The 16685-nt window shown below is 44.2% G+C and overlaps 1 protein-coding gene across 14 annotated transcripts in view; it reads right to left on the minus strand.

Annotated features, from left to right (window-relative positions):
• The window catches only part of Add1 (adducin 1), a 69925-nt gene that overhangs the window by 17980 nt on the left and 35260 nt on the right, over positions 1-16685 (minus strand). For all 14 annotated transcript variants that reach the window (XM_023566949.2, XM_023566946.2, XM_063230373.1 and 11 more), the window contains exons 2-6: positions 10155-10369; positions 7560-7722; positions 6459-6610; positions 2191-2271; positions 1845-1994 (exon numbers count right to left, since the gene is read on the minus strand). In XM_023566949.2, the coding sequence (XP_023422717.1) occupies positions 1845-1994; positions 2191-2271; positions 6459-6610; positions 7560-7722; positions 10155-10349 (741 nt within the window). In that variant the 5' untranslated portion in view covers positions 10350-10369. The remainder of the gene's footprint in view (positions 1-1844; positions 1995-2190; positions 2272-6458; positions 6611-7559; positions 7723-10154; positions 10370-16685) is intronic.

The following is a 16685-nucleotide window of genomic DNA, read 5'->3' on the forward strand; positions in this document are numbered from 1 at the left end:
AGTTTCCTGAAACCCTCCGACACTCTCCTTCGAAGATGTTGATTTTGATGTCTTCAGAGAGTGAGCAGTGTGAGGACTCTCGCCCAGCAGCCCCCAAAGCCAAAGGCTACAGTCTTTACTCCACGGGGCGAAGCTTCTCCGAGAAGGCAGGGCTGCACTAGCTGTTTTCAGGGGTTAGCTTCATGTGGGAAATGTCCTTATGAAGCAAAGTTATTTTGATACCCACTCCCCAGGGTCTCAGGCATGCTGGACAAGTGGCTACCACGGAACCCTAAATTCAGCCCTGGTAGCTTTTAAAACCTAGTACATGGCTCTGGGCATGCTTGTGATCCCTCTGGGAAGCTGAAGCAGGAGGATCACAAGTTCAAATCCACCCTGAGCAAACTGGTGACTGTTACTACTATCAGAAAGTAATTTTGGGGGCTGGGGATTTAGCTCAGTGGCATAAGCGCCTGCCTGGCAAGCACGGGGTCATCAATTCGATCGCCTGTACCAAACAGAAAAAAAAAAGGTAATTTTAAAAAGGGGAGCTGGGGGGCTGGGGGTTTAGCTCAGCCTTGCAAGCAAGCAGTCGTGAGTTCAATCCCTGGTACCGATAAAAAGGAAAAAGACCAAAAAAAAAAAGTGGGGGGGAGCTGGGCGTGTAGTTCAGTGCAACAGTCTCAGGTTCAGTTCCCAGTATATAGAAAATGAAAATCCCCTGTCACCTGTATGCAACTATATTCTTAAAAGTGTCCAAAAGGTTCTTTAAAAGTATGGGCACTTTTAGTGGCTGAAGTAATGGGTATTCTTTTAGAAAATAAAAGTACATCATCCCAAGAATGATGTGTTTAATAAAACTCTAACGCCAACTTCAAGAACCATATGTTCAAAGTCAAATGAACATGAGCTAATATTCATCTATAGAATCCAATATGCTTGACATTAAATATTAAGACAGATCAAGATGTAATACTTGTTTTACAATAAGCCTAAAAGTCTGCCAAGTGCTAAAACACAGCTCTAAAAAGTATTTCACCTCAGTCAGACATGGCGGTACCCGCCTGAATCCCAGCACTTGGGAGGCTGAGCAAGGATCACTGCAAGTCTGAGACCAACCTGAGCTACAAAGTGAGCTCAAGGCCAGCCTGAACTGCATAGTGAGACCCTGTGCACAAAAAATAAAATAAAATAAAATACAGTATTTCACCTCCACACAGCTCTGCTCAGACACCCGGAACATGCATGTTCACCATGAGACCCCTGGGGCTTTTTAAGACCCACTCATAGGAGGAGGGATCAGCCAGAGTGAGTGGCCCATGCGGACACCACACATGGAAGCCAGGGCCTCTTCTTACCTGTGCACCATGACCAGGCTGGACATGACCCCAGCTCTGGACAGGACTGTGTTGTGTTTTAGCAGCTGGGCAGCAGCATTCCAGACCTCACCCTCTCCCTGGACCAGCCCCTCCCCACCCCTACTGTGGCTTCCTCTCCTTTGCCCCGGCCTCTCTGCTCGGCCTCTCTGCTCCGGGAGGAATCATGTTTACCGTTGTCACTTTGCACTTCCCCAGTTTTCAACACAATCAAACCTCCCCCCACCACAATCCTCAGACTCATTGGTTTTTAAAAATTATAGTTATCAAATAGACCCCTTAAAAGAAAAAAAAGTGTTAAGGAAGTCATACTAGGGGCTGAGTATCCTTCTGTGGTCCCGCACTTGCCTAGCGCTTGCAAGCGCTGGGTTCAAACTTCAGCCCCACAAAGGAAAACGTAACAGGCTTAGCCCACCGAAGTGAGACTGCCACCGGTTACGGTCCAGTAAGCTGAGGGCGCTCTGAGCTGGCCCAGCCCGGCGCACTCACCGCAGCCCCTGCGGGGGTGTGTATGTGCACGATGCACCTGACATCCGGCCGGGCGGCATAGATGGCGGAGTGCAGCGTGAAGCCAGCCTGGTTGACTCCCAGGTTAGTGCTCCCACGGTCCACTACATCACCTTGGAGGTTTATTTTAACCTGAAATACACCACAGTTGAAGATGTTAAGGACCTTAAGTCACTCAGGCTGGAAACTCCGTAATCCACGCTTCAGAGTTCCTCAAGCCTTTTCTCCTGCAAACACCCAGCACTGTGCGTTCCTGCCCCTCTTGGTCCCTGGCTTTCATGTGTGCTGAGGCACTCGAAGCCCACCAGGACCCTGGCGAACACCTTACCAAGCTGGACGCGGTAACTTCACTGTAGAGAAGCCCAAAAGGAACGATGAGGAAGTGTTCCTGCTCCGAGTTCACTCTGGTCTGTGAGGAAAACAATGGAGTGAGTCCCCAAGCGCCTCTGACATTACCTGCATCTCCTCAGGACTTGCACTTACAGGTGAGGTGTGCAGGGGGACTGTTATGCACGGTGACTACCACAGAGCTAAGAGTACTGGAAGCTTTCTGTGTTTATATTAACTAGTAATCTAACTTACAAAACACATAAAAGTGCTCCTTGGTCACTGTTGTAGCTTGGCATAACTGACGCCATCTTGAGCCGTGCATTTAACTAGTGCCCTGTATCTGACCCAGGAAAATGGAAAATTACTCAGGGTATAAGTTCCATGAGAAAAGCAGAACGAGCTGCACCCACAGGAGAAAAATTAACCTGCTCAACAAAAGAAGCAGTATATAGGTGTCAACCAAAAATTAATGAAAGATTCGAGCTAAATTGTTTCCAACAGGATGTCTTTTGTGACTCTCTTTTAAAAACTCTGTAACTTTCCAGTTTGGGGCCACTTGTTTAGACCCTGAACCAGGGTGGTCTGAATATGAGTGGCCTAAGCTCAGTTAATTAAATTCCAAATTTATCAGTTTGGCTGCTTGGATTCCTATATTGTTGTTCATGAACCCACCTCAGTCACATTTATGAAAACTGATTTTACAGAGGCCAGGTGTGGTGGTGCATGCCTATGCTCCTAGCTACTTGGGAGGCTGAGGCAGGATGACCACAAGTTTGAACCCACCAGGTAACTTAGCATAATCCTATCTCAAAATTTGAAAAAAGAAAATAAAAAAGACTTTAGAGAGAACAAAAGCAGTTCAACAGTAGCACTTTGACAGGACAGTTAATCGCCACTTGCTTACCACAAATGTAGGTAGTGACCCAGGTGAAGGCCACCACACCTCAAAGTAGAATGGTAACTGAAACCTATTCTTTAAATTCGCAAATGAGAGAAATCTCTCTTTAAGTCTCCACACAAAACTGGGCATGGTGGCACATGTTTGTAATCCCAGCACTTAGGAGGCTGAGGCAGGAGGATCGTTGAGAGTTCAAGACGAGCCTGGGCTACCAAGTGAGCTCAAGGCCAGCCTGAAGAACTACATAGTGAAACCCTGTCTCAAAAAAGAACCAAAAAAACTCTACACAGAGGAAGTCAGTCTGCCCTTCCCATCAGCCAGCAGCAGCTGTGGGCTGGAGACAAGAAGAACCTACCTACCCCCAACACACACACGCACGCACGCACGCACGCACGCACGCACGCACGCACGCACACACACCCATGTAGGCAACCAGCTGATTCAGAGGAACAGAGGCTGTGTAACAACGAGGTACAAAACAACTTAATGCCTGTACTGACTGGCTGGCTTTGCAGGCCTGGGCCTGGTGGGCTGAGCATGGCTTGGAGGATAACAAATACAACAGAGCAACTGTGGGGGATTACTCTCTGTCTTGTTTTTGAAATTCAATATTGTTCTCACTGTTTTGTTCCATTTTATTTGTTTTGTTTTATCCCCTTCAAAATTAAATAAATAAATAAAACGAAAGTCTCCATGCAACAGCACATCCCTGCTCCTTGCAGAGTATTTCATTCTCCAGAATTTGGTTGGCATAGATTTGGCACCATATGCCAAACAAGATACAGGTGCCAGGAATTACAGCCGTTAAAAAAAAAAAAAAAAAAAAAAAAAAAAAAAAAAAGGAGTCCTGCCCACCAAAGTAAATAAATACATAAATTCACTCTAGTTCTCGGCTTTGGTTTTTGTTGTTACTGTTTTTTACTGTTTGGTTTTTTGAGACAGGGTCTCAACTGTGAAGCCCAGGCTGGCCTCAAACTCACAGTGATCCTCCTTGGTCAGCCTTCCCAGCACTGGAATTATAGGCAGGTGCCACCACATGCCTATAAACTAGTTTTAATCTTGATCTAGTTTTTATAAAGACTTCAGCTCTTAATTTAGTTTTTATAAAGACTTCGGGATAGACCTAAAAGATTTGCTACAAATTAAATTGGAATATACTACTACTGAGTTAAGAGTCGGTAAGCTTCACTGTTGGTACAAGGACTTCAGGCAGTGAGTCCACCCTTCCAATAGCAGGAATCAGCAGCTTCACCCTGGCCCTAGGGACAAATATCATGTCCCCAAGCAAAGGACTAGGGGTTCCAGATAGTCACCTCAAAGTTCGCCTTCCCTGGAATCCAAAACAGAACTGAACCAAGCACCTGTCACATTCCATAGTGCTAACCCTCACAGCTTTTCACCCACCCACACCAGGAGAGAAAGCACAGCTTCTAGCTAAGGCCGCTGAGCAAGGACACCCCACCCCAAGTACCAGCTGATCCAGCCTGGCCTGCCCCCTCCCGGCACAGGCTTCTCTAAATCCAGTGCAATCTCAATGCTCTAACTCACAATCTTCTCCCATCCTCTAACACCTGTCAGCATTTTAAATCGCATTAGCAGAAAATCCCTATGACCCTCTTTCAAAGAAGGGCAGGGTGACCTGCATTAAAGTGCTTCAAACTCATTCCACTACCATCACAGAAGGACCAGTGGTGAAAGGCAGCCTAAAACCTCCAAGAAAGTGAAGCTGCGTTACAGTTGCGGAGCATACTTCTCACAGCTGTGCTGTTTTCACGAAACCCATTCTTGGCCACCATTTAGCATGAACTCTCCAGCACAGCACCCTATCCAATGCAATCAACAGAGAAGCCAGGAAGGCAGCTGGGCCTGGCTGGGCTAACGGGCCTCCTGGCCCTGCAGCAGAAGGCCCTGGCCAATTCCTGTCTCAACTTTTAGGAAGCAACTCAGTCACCAGGGGCACGCCTACTCCATGCCCCATGGGGAGCACAATGACAAGAAATGTGTAGAAGGCAGGAAGTCCCCCAGCGGGGACAGACCAGGAAGCAGTCTGCAAAGCATGAGCAGGCACTGCACCCTAGACCCAACTGACCTGGTCAGCCTGCATTTTGAGAGATCTGCACTAGAAGCAATGCAAAGGACAACTCCACGCACTGGTAGAGCACAATGCTAAGTCCCAGGAACGCAGCATTCCAGTCACACAGGTGGCTCCAGACCATTTGGGAGGTTTCGTAATCCTGTGAGTCAGGGCAGCTGCCAAGCACCACGTACGGTGAGTACAGAGGAGAAGTCAGAACAGTCCCAGTGGCCATCACACTGGCCACCTCAACAGAGACAGAAGACAGGCAGGATCATGACTGTCTCTCAAGACATTTGTATAAAGTTCGCCTATTACACTAAGCAGGTGTTGTATTAATAATCTGAACTATCCAATAAACAAAATGAAAAAAGCAGAAAAGTAAAATAAGCTCAAAAACCAAAGGAAGAAGCCAGGCACTGTGATGCACACCTGTAATTCTAGCACTTGGGAGGCTGAGGCAGGAAGACTTATGTGAGCTCAAGGCCAGCCTGACAAAGACTCTGACTCAAAAAAAAGGGTGGGGGGAGAAATAGTTCAAAAAACAAAGCCATCTCTACAAGGGAAAGAAAAAAAGGAAATCGGCTCAGATAGTCAGTGTTTTAGGAATGTAAGCAGGCAGGAGGCAATGCGATTGCAAGCTAAAGAAGAGCCTGGCTAGGGACTTAGCTCAGTGGCTAGGTGCCTGCTAGGTGCCTGCCTACATGGTAAGTGTGAGGTTGTGAATCCAATCCCCGGTACCAAAAAAAGAAAAGAACAAGCCCAACCAGAACAAGTGCCTGTAACAGGTCATCAGGATTACAGAATGGCCACAAGGTCAGAAGGGTCCTCATGTTTTCTATGACACAGTGAGGTCATTTGCAGAGAGGAGGTAGGCAGTCAAGAGTTTTAAAGAGCACAAAGCAGCCTTCCAAACTGCTGAGTTTGTATGTGTGACATGGATGAACTGAAGAAATAAAGGGACCTATAGCGAAAATGATTTTAAAAACCTGGAGTAGCTAGAGGAACAAGTGTGAGAGACAGAAGACTTTGGTCAGAGTTGGGAAGCAAGTGGTTCATTTCTGGGCTTTCAAGCATAAAAAGAATTTTAGGAACAGCCTGTAATTTAGTAGGTTAGCATCCAAGAAAGAAACTTTAAAGCACGACCATCCTTGTGACTTTTGACCTGGACTCGGCAACTCTTGGGCCTAATATTCTGTAGACCTCCTGAAGCCGGCTGCCCGCCTCCCATGCGGATTCAGGCACGGATCAGGCCGCCCCTAGCACTGCCCAGGGGCTGGCCCTGCGTTCTCACCGTGATGTGATTGTAGATGAGCTGAGACCACCCGAAGAGGTCGGCCAGCCTATAGAAGGCGGCCAGCTTACACCGCAGCAGCTTCTCCCCTTTGTCATACGCGATGGAGTCAGAACCTCTGAGGTCGTTCACAGGGGTCACCATACCAAGACCTGAAATGAAGAAAGCGGAACTCAGATATTGATAACTCTCACCAGACATTAATCAAATAATCACAGATCTGAGATATAGATCTTCCACACCAGGCTTCGTAAAGTCTCAAAAACAGAAAGACTGTACTCTACAACACTAAGTTAGGAATAAGTAACAAAAAAGCAGTCAAATCTGTGGGATGTGGTAAGGCATACTTAGAAGGAAATGTATAATATTAAACATATATATTAGAAATGAAAAGTTAAAAGTGTTTTATTAAAGCAAAAGATGGGCCTTTAAGAAGACATCAAATGACATCACATCTGTGCATGTCAATCAACTTCTAAGCAAACCCCAGGGCAGACACCAGCTGAGCGCACAGAAGCCAGAGCCCATGGTGCCCAGTCAGATCTGAGCAGGATGCCTTACAGGGCTGGATGTGCCCTCACTGTCCTGTGATGATAACTTTGTCACATAGTCACTAGCCAGGGCAGAGCTAGCTCTGCCCAACACAGCCAACTGGCCTTCACTTACATCCACCCATCTGGCCTCTCTCCGCTGGCTACTTCGGGAATTTGTCTGCCTCTCCTCAATGTGCAAGCAGACATAAGGAAAAGTAGCTAAGAACTGTTGGCGAGTAAGAAGTACTCGTGTGACTGACATGATTCAGCCAAACTGATGTTCTCCACGTAAGCACTGTTTCCAATTAGTTATTCTAACTCACAAGGGCCTCAGAAACCACATAGATTCCTGTACCTTGGGAACAACAGACTCACCGGTTTGCGAGAACAGTGCCCCTCTACAGTCAGGATGCTTCAGGGTTACAGCCTACTTTGCTCTAAGACTGACTGAAGTACAGTTATTTTCAAACACTCAGCACCATGCACTGCACAGCCCCAAATCTGGACCCTTCAGAGCAGAAAGCCACAGGCTGCTCCCTGGCACATGTGGAGGTCAAAGGCTACTCACTCATGTTTAAGGCCGCCATCCCGCCCTGCGGAGCTGCCGGGTAGACGCTGGGCACATTTGCCGTCATGAAGTCAGCGATCTGCTGTAACGCCAACAGGCCTGTGGGGTTCTTCCCCTTCTTGAACTGTTCTTGTATCATTGATTCCAATTCTTCACAGAAAGCCTAATAAAATGCACATCAAAACAGTGTACTGCCATTTCCCTCTTGTTGGGGTGGGGGTAGCTATCACATAAACCAACTTTTTATTTTGTGCTGGAATAGCAAACAGATCTGTTCATCCATTACAACTGGAAATATAAACTGACACATTCTTTCCTGCTAAATTATGTAGTAAAATTAAAAGCTTTAAAGTTTGAATTGAAATTCTGTTCCTAGGAATCTATTTTAAGGAAATAATCAGGAGGGATATGCTCAACAATATACTCATAGGAATGAACATTCATTTCAGCATCTCTGACCAAAGAGGAAAACAGCCTGCACTTCAAACAACAGGGGACCGATGTGGCACACTGGGAATCCTGTGCACTCAACTTGAAAAGCTAGAAAAAATGAAATGCCATAAAAACTGCTCTTGATAGATTTTTGAAGTGTCATAAAACACTATAAATAGTTTCTGTAAGAGTAAATACATAAACAGTAAATATAAACACATTGAAATGTTAATTATAATCATCTAAGTGACAAAACCATTAGTAATTTCTGATGCCACTTTGCAATTTCCAGTATTTTCTTCAAAATACTTTGGAAATGTATCTGTGTACCAAGTGTACACATTCTTTATCAATCCTGGCTTAGTCAAAAAGGTCCCACTGGATTGGTGGTGACCGTAATACAAAGTCACCGTTGTAATCACAGATACTAATAGATAACGATAGACATTTTGTAGTTTTCCCAAGCTATATTAATATTTCACATGTTCTATAAAGAAGTATCTGCCGAGTACATGACAGGAACACAAAACCATGAGCTCACGGGTGAGCATCTATATCCAACTACAAGTACTTGAGGCCTTGCCCATCTCACACTTAACTGGTTTCTAGCCTGGGGCTGCAAAGACCCTACAGGATGCTGCCCCGGACAGCCTGAGTCCACCCTCGCGGGAGGAAGCACACAGCCACATGTGCACTGTACCCACACGTGAGGGTGGGCCGGGCACCTCCACACCACAACAGGGAGCGCTGAGACCACACCTGCCGTCAGGTACAAGGGCAACAGACCATACAGGCAACAAACAGCCTGTGCAGGCAGCAGCTGCTGACCACTACCTGCTGGCTGCAGGGCCTGGAAAAGGGTCCCTGTGTGGCCAGCCCCTTCCTGACAGGCGGGGGTTCAATCTTCCTCCCAGAGAGACCATAGTTCTCCTCAGCCTGAGCACCCTGCCGCTGTCAGCACCGCACTTCTGCTTGCTCTTCTGGTTCACCTTCAGCAGGAAAGTCAAGCCTGAGGCCTGATCTGGGTGATTACACACATGCCCTACAAACGTCAAAACTCATCAGGTGCCAGGTGTGGTGGCATACGCCTCTAATCCCAGTTACTCAGGAGGCTGAGGCAGGAGGATCACAAGTTCAAGGTTAGCCTGGGCAACTTAGTGAGGCTTCGTCTCAAGATAAAAATGGGAGTTAAATAAAAGGGCTGAGGATGTAGTTCACTGGTAGCATATACATACAAGGCCCTAGATTAGATCTTCAACATGGGGAAAAAAAACAAAAAACAAAAAAAACCTTTTCAAGCTATATACAAAAATCAGAGTACTGGATCATATGTAAACCACACCTTAATAACAACTCAACCAAAGCTATTCATTACAGGCCTTGTACTCTTATTAACTGCTGAATCCTTAGTTTTAACCCGTATGTCCTCATAGTAGAGAAGACACAATCTGTGTTTCCTCAAAGTACTGAGAGGATAAAGCAAGAGCACATTTAGACAGAACACACATACACACGCGGGCAGCAGCACCAACACGAGGTCACCATGACAACGGTCCCACGTGCCCTGCAGATGCAGCCCATACATACTCGAATGCCTGTGACAGGCTCAAATGCTGGCAGTGGAGAATTTCACACCATTAACCTACTCTGTGCCCAGCTAGGTCCAGGCTGAGTGGCCATTATCTGAAATGCTGGAGATCATAAGTGATTCAGATCTGGGAGTTTTTCAGAACTTGAAATATTTTGCACAGACTTTACTGGTTATGTATTCCTAATCCAAAAATCTGAAATGCTCTGAAATTTAAAACCTTCTGATTGGCATGATGTTCAAAATACTTCATATTTCAGATTTTTGGATTAGAGATCCTTGACTGCATCCTGGAGGAAACAGTTATTTTTGAGGTGTTCCAATAAATAAAAGACCCATGAAGAAACACAACAATGAAAAGGAGAAACCAATGCCTCCTTGGCTTTATGACAGTGAAGCGCTCTGCCTGCCTGACAACACGAGGTAAACTCAACTCTTCCAGCCAACACCACACGCTCACAAGGCGCCCATTTCCTGTGTGAAGACGGACTGATGCCACCACTCATACAACAGAGCCCAGGGAATGAGACGGCAGGAGCGGGGAGCCCACGTTGTTCCAGACATGCTTCTCTTACAGGACTCTGCAGAATCATGGACACCCTCTTCTTCTGCTCCATCATATTGAAATCCTGGCGAAGATCAGGCGCCATGTTCCTCTCCCGCAAGTACTCTGGGTTGTTCTCATCCACTCTGTCGAAGTACCTCTCCTTGTGAGGAGCTGTGGTTGGGGGTGGTGAGGTCACCACGGCAGCCCGAGTGTCACCATTCATGGCACAACCTTTCTAGATTCCTACAGAATCAAAACAAAAGAAAACACTGTGTGTGAATCAATGCTCAGTAGCATTCTGTCATGAGCACATCAGCCACGCAAACGCAGCCTTCCACATGCAGAGAGACGCACTAACAATGGGAGGCTTCTTTGTGGATCCAGAGGCACAGCTGACTCTCCGCTGACAAACGTCCTGGCCACTGTTTCACAGCAGACAAAGGCGGAGCCATCTAACAAAGCTATGCTGTCCACCAACACCCATGCAGAGCTAGACATGAAGCTCTTGAGTAACCTGCACTCGAATTTACCCCACAGGATCATTTCTGAAGAATATCTGAGTTCTTCCTCTCTCTTTGTTTTCTTCTTCCTTTCCTTTCTAGGAGCTAAGGCTGGAACCCAGGGCCTCAACCATACCCTCATTTTGAGAAATGTTACCTGAAAAAGTGGTATTTTTCTAAAGAGGTACCAGCAGTAATCCGGCAAAGGATCACCTAAACAGATGAGTAGAACGGAAGCTGCTCACACATCTGCATTCACAACTATGGAAAACACTCCTCATTAACGTCACCTTTCTGGGTCAGAGAACAAGTAGCAGTTACTACCAGAAATGTCAATGTGCTCCCAATTTGTGAATAACCTAAAACGACGCCAAGGTGGCCCAAATTTAGAAGTTTGGCCATTTGGGTAGAATGCGAACTTGACTGGGTTTGGGAGCTGCCCAGGGGACTGGTAGAGCACAGTTCTGGGTGTGTGGGGCCGGTTGTACAGGTGTGGCATTGGGATTTGTATCTGGTCCCTGGCCCCTCCTCTCTGGCTGTTCCCTACTCTGCTTCCCAGCTGCCAAGAGGTAAGCAGCCTTGCTCTGCTGTTTCATTCCACCATGATGTTTCTGCCTTGGAGCAGCCATTATGGACTGAACCCTCGGACACCATGAGCCAAATAAACTCCTCCCCATTTAAGCTATGGGCTTGGTTGGGTATCACGTTCTAGAGATGGGAAAACTGACCAGCAGTCTGTAACACAGCTACTTATTTTGATTTTTTTCTAACCCCAACCATTCCCGTGAAATGACATTCAAATGTAGTAACATTATGGTTCACCTTTAGCTGCTAGCTCCCTAAGTATATGCCCTCTACTTACATAAGAATCTCTCTACCTATCGTGTAAGAGTTCAGTTTCTAATCTGTTTCTATGACAGCTTCAGCAATATATATATATATATATATATATATATATATATATATATATGCAATGTTTACTGAGCATCTATAACATCCAGTCATTTTGTCATTTTGTGCTGGGCAAAAAGGATATCTGACATGATCCACAGTGAAGAAAGTCATGCAATTCAACAGGGGACACACACAAATGCACAGTGATTTTGGAGGCAACTGTCACTGCTTCCTGGCACCAGAGAAGAATGAAAGAAGAATCGTTAAAAGCCAGTGAGTTCAAGACAAGGCACAAACTGCTTTCCTCAGCAGCACACTGGCATATGAACCAGGTAAGTCTGCACACCATACTGCCAACCAGACTACCTAGGCTCTACTCTTTCAGTTAGCAAGTCCACAAACTCAAAATCAAAATATGCATTCTATGGGCCCAATTAAAGAGGTTAAGTTTTTAGTTTTGTTTTTTGAATACTAGGAACTGAACCCAGGAGCTGAGCTACATCCCCAGCCCTTTGATTTCTGAGATAGGATCTTGCTAAACTGCCCAGGCCAGCCTCTCACTTGTCATCCTCCTACTTCAGCCTCTCGAGTAGCTGGAATGACAGGCAAAACTCAGTTTTAAGAGTGTGTTACAACAGAAAACTTGTGGGGGTGGGGTGGAGGTAGGGGTGCAGCTCAAGGGTTCAGTATTTTCCTCAAATGTGTGAGGCCCAGGATTCAATCCCTAGCATCACAAAAACAAAGGAAGACTCTAGGAAAACTTTACATTTAGTCTTAAGTTATTTCACCCAATGCTTTAAAAGGGACTGGAGTATAGATGCAAAACAAAACTTACTGGAAACATTGTTTAGACTAACTTAAAGTAACTTAAAATAAATTTTAAAAAATAATTTTAATGTCCAACAATAAATGAATGACTGCAATATAAATACTGAAATCCAGTGTGGGACTGAGGATTGAGCCCAGAGTTTTTGAATTAAGCTACACTTCCAGCCCTTTATTTATTTTATATTTCATGAAAGGGTCTTGGTAAATTGCAAAGTTGCCAAGACTGGGCTTGACTTGTGACCCTCCTGCCTCAGCCTCCCAAAATGTTGGAATTACAGGGGTGTGCCAAATTCAACTTCACTTCTTCGAAGCATGAGAACATCTCATTCTTCCAGTAACTTCAGGGCTTAGGGACCTCTGGTCAGCAAAGCCTGTCCAGTGTGGGCTGGACTCTGGATTTCCCTTTATTCAGTACTCACTCCACAAGGGGACCAACCACTCAGGGGCACGAGAGGACCCTTGTCACAGCTGTGGGTTCTACACAGCACTGCACAGAAACTCTCTGCAGCAGCAGCGTCTCCCAGTGCTTAGGACCATTAAGCACTTGCTATAGGAAAGAAGGTGGCTTCTTTTTTGGCTTCGTTTTGCACTGGTGGCAGTACAGAGGTTGAGCCCAGGGCCTTCACATTCAGCAACATCCATAGCCCTTTTAAAAATTGTTTTTACTTTCTAACTTCCAGGCAGGGTCTCAGCAAGATGCCCAGGCTGGGCTCACACCTGGGATCCTCCTGAGGAGGTGGTTTCAGCTTTCCTCTCTGCCACTGCATCCTAAGAGGCAAAAACGGGAGAATCAAAGTTTTTTCCAACTGTGGGAAGCGGTTCAGATGTGGGAGGTCAAGGTTAGAACTGTGAGAGGGATGGACAGAGGCCCCGACTTTAGTATAAATCAGTGAATGCGAAGAGCACAAGTTTCAGAGGATCCTGCTAACTTCAAACACTGTGGTCAACAGCCAAAATAAAACTGAATAAAAGCCCTGAAGCTGACTGGTAATTTGTGCTCATCTTTACCTGCAACTGTATTAAAATAATAACCATGTAAAAGGAAGTTGTTTAAAGCCGATTCCTTAACCCTGGAAGAAGTAAGGAAAACTCACTTAAGGATGCAAAATAGTCAGTTCAAGTCCTGCTGAAACAAAGCACCCCAGGAATGCTGGGGAATGTCAGCATCACACACAGCACCGACAGATTTCCATGAGCACGGTTTCAATGTGTCCACAGCACGATGCTGCCACGGAGAAAACTAAAGTACAACTGCTAAGCAACTCCAGAAAATGACAGTGCAGTTCATTTTCTCAATTCAAAGGTCAGCAAATCCAAGGGGCTCAACTTGGTTTACTTAAAGCATGAGAACCTATTATTTAGACCACTAAAATGTGTCTTGCTCACGCACTGAAGTCTATATTGTGATCGTAAATTTTATCTCTTTTTTAAATTTTATTTAAGGAGAAAACAAAAACAGAAAAAGGGCACAAGTTATACAGAATCTCAGAAAAAAACAAACAGTAGGAAATCACTAACAGATTACATATTATCATCTTAGAAATAGCTGTTCAAGTTACAAAATTAAAGCATACAAAGTGGACACAGTGAGACTGCAAACAGTTCTGTTCAAGGATCCAACAAAACTCAGTAATATGGTTATCTATCTTATACACTTAAATATACATGCAGTTATATCCTTTAGAGCACTTTCTTTTCCTCTCTTTTGTACAATTACTAATGACAATTACACATTTTAGGTTTTATTACTCTCATAGTTCCTCTTACTTTTTTTGAAGAGAATAAAACTAAATGTGATGTAACAAAACAGAGTCAGTCAAACCAAAAGGATGGACATAATATATACCGTAAAAACAAAATACAAAGTGATCGACATTGGTTACCATAATACCTCTTACTATCTTAAAAAGAATTGCCTATATCATCAGTTATAATAAAACTGAACAAAACAGTAAAGAACAAAACCAGTAAAATCTAAATACTGGAGACATTACAGGACTTCAAAAGAAGATAATAGTCAAACCAGAATGGGCGTCATAATGAATCGTACTGTCTTCACAGTTGTTGCCTATACTCTTTTTTTTTTTTTTTTTTTACAGCTCAACTTGGAGGCCGAATTGCCTATACTCTTGAACTTGGTAGTATCAAGCAAGACAGAATAGAGGAAAATCAGTCAAAACAAGATGGTGAGAGCAATACAGGGTTTCAAATCAAGTTAATAGGAAATCAAAGTGGGTTACTATAATATATCTTTGCTATTTTTTTATTTTTCACTTAATTACAAAGATAAAAATAAAAAAGTAAATAATAAAAAAAGGAAATTGAGATAAAAGAGGACATAACAACACAACAGCACAGGTCAAAACATAACCATTTAAGCAAAATAGTGTTTCACAAGATATCCTGACATAAAAGTAGTTACCATAGTGTCTCTTACCTTGAAATCTTAAGTATAACTTTGTATACTGCAGCATCAAACATATCAAGACAACGTAAAGCCATTCAAGAGAATGACAGTATTACAGGGTATTTAGAACCAACTATCAGAAAATGAACAATGGTTTCTGTATAACCTCCTTGTCTATAAAAGTTTTATGTTATCACATATGATAAAATCCAGTAAGATACAACATGTTAAGACCGATGGAGACAGAAGAATAAAAGCTTGATGGGACTTCAAAACAAGATGATATTAAGTCAGCACTAGCTATTATGATGCCTTGTTTTCTCCAAAATAGCTGTTCCTATCATCCAATCTTCTCTGCCTCATTTCTGTTGAGCTCTTTTTCTGTTATTTGTTGTCAGTTTGTCTTTATTTTCCTTTCTGCTCCATTCATTATGGCCTCTCTGCCACTGTTTCTGGAATCTTGGTATTTTCCTTTTTTAGAATGTCCTGCAGTATTCTCTGTAGAGTTGAATTGGTGACTGCAAATTCCCCTAGTTCCTCTTTATCCTGGAAGCACCTTGTTTTGCCATCAATTTCTAGGGACAGTTGTGCAGGATATATCAATCTTGGCTGGAGGTTATTATCTTTCAAAGCTTGAATTACTTCCCCCCACGCTCTTCATGATTTGATGGTTTGTGCTGAGAAGTCTGCTGTAATTCTGATGGGTGTTCCCTTGTAAGTGATCTGTTTCTTGTCTCTGATGGCTTTTAATATTCTGTTCTTATATTGGATTTCTGGAATTTTGATTATTATATGCCTGGGTGTTGTTCTGTTTGGGTTGTAGGTAGCTGGGGTCCTGTATGCCTCATACATCTGAGTATCTTTACCTTTTGCTAAATTAGGGAAATTCTCCTGGATTATTTCTGTGAATAGCCTTTGTAGTTCATTTGTTTGTGTCCCTACTTCTTCTTTTACGTTCTTAATTCTTAAGTTATAGATCCTCTTATCATCTTCAAGCCTTTGTATTATTATGTTTGTTTTCTTGTTATTTTTAAGAAGTTTTTCATTTCATGCCTCCACATTACAAATCTGTCCTCCAGGGGCTGGGGATTTAGCTCAGCGGCATAAGCACCTGCCTTGCAAGCAGGTGGTCGTGAGTTTGATCCTTGGTACTGATAAAAAGGAAAAAGACAAAAAAAAAATCTGTCCTCCAGGTCAGATAATCTATCCTTAGTTTCTTTCAAGCTGTTATGCCAGCTTTCAATACAGTTTTTAGTTTTCTGGTAATCTCTTTGAACCTGCTTCACGTATTCTATGTTTTCTCTATTTTCTCCATCAAACAATTCTCCCCTTTTTTTCTGTTCTTTCATTCCACCATCTGTTTTTTCGTGGGCAGTGCTTAGCATTTCTCTAACTATTCTACTTATATCTTGCTTTAGGTCATTAAATACTTCACTTTTGAACTCGTCTATGAGGCTCCAGAAATATCGCTTTATGTCTATTGGTGCCGTGTCTGATATTGCATGTTTTCTGTCCTCATTCTCCTTTGCATTTACCTTTCCTGGATCAGTGTTCTCAGGATTGGGGACTGAGGACCCTTTCTTGTTGCTCCCTCTTTCCATACTTTTTGTTCCTTCCATAGAAGCGTATATAGGAGGCCCAGTTTCTTTCTTTGTCTGTTACAGTTTGTTTGAATTGTGCTGGCTAGGTGTTCCCACCCACTGCAGTATACTAGGGAGACACAGACCTGGGCAGCATCTGCTGGGCCTGCTCCTCCAGGTCAGTCAACCTACTGAAGGCTTCACTGCTAGGGTACACCACCAGGCGCTGGGACTTGGTTTGGGCTAGTCTACTGGGTCTTAGTCCATGGCGTCACCCAGGTCAGGGCTCCCCACCAATCCCACTTGAGAGGGGAATATGTGACTAAAGTCACTGCAGTGTCCTGTTCCAG

This window comes from Cavia porcellus, unplaced genomic scaffold (genome assembly GCF_034190915.1).
Source record: "Cavia porcellus strain 051 isolate PalLab524CR breed Dunkin Hartley unplaced genomic scaffold, mCavPor4.1 scaffold_18, whole genome shotgun sequence".
In the NCBI taxonomy this organism is placed as follows: Eukaryota; Metazoa; Chordata; class Mammalia; order Rodentia; family Caviidae; genus Cavia; species Cavia porcellus.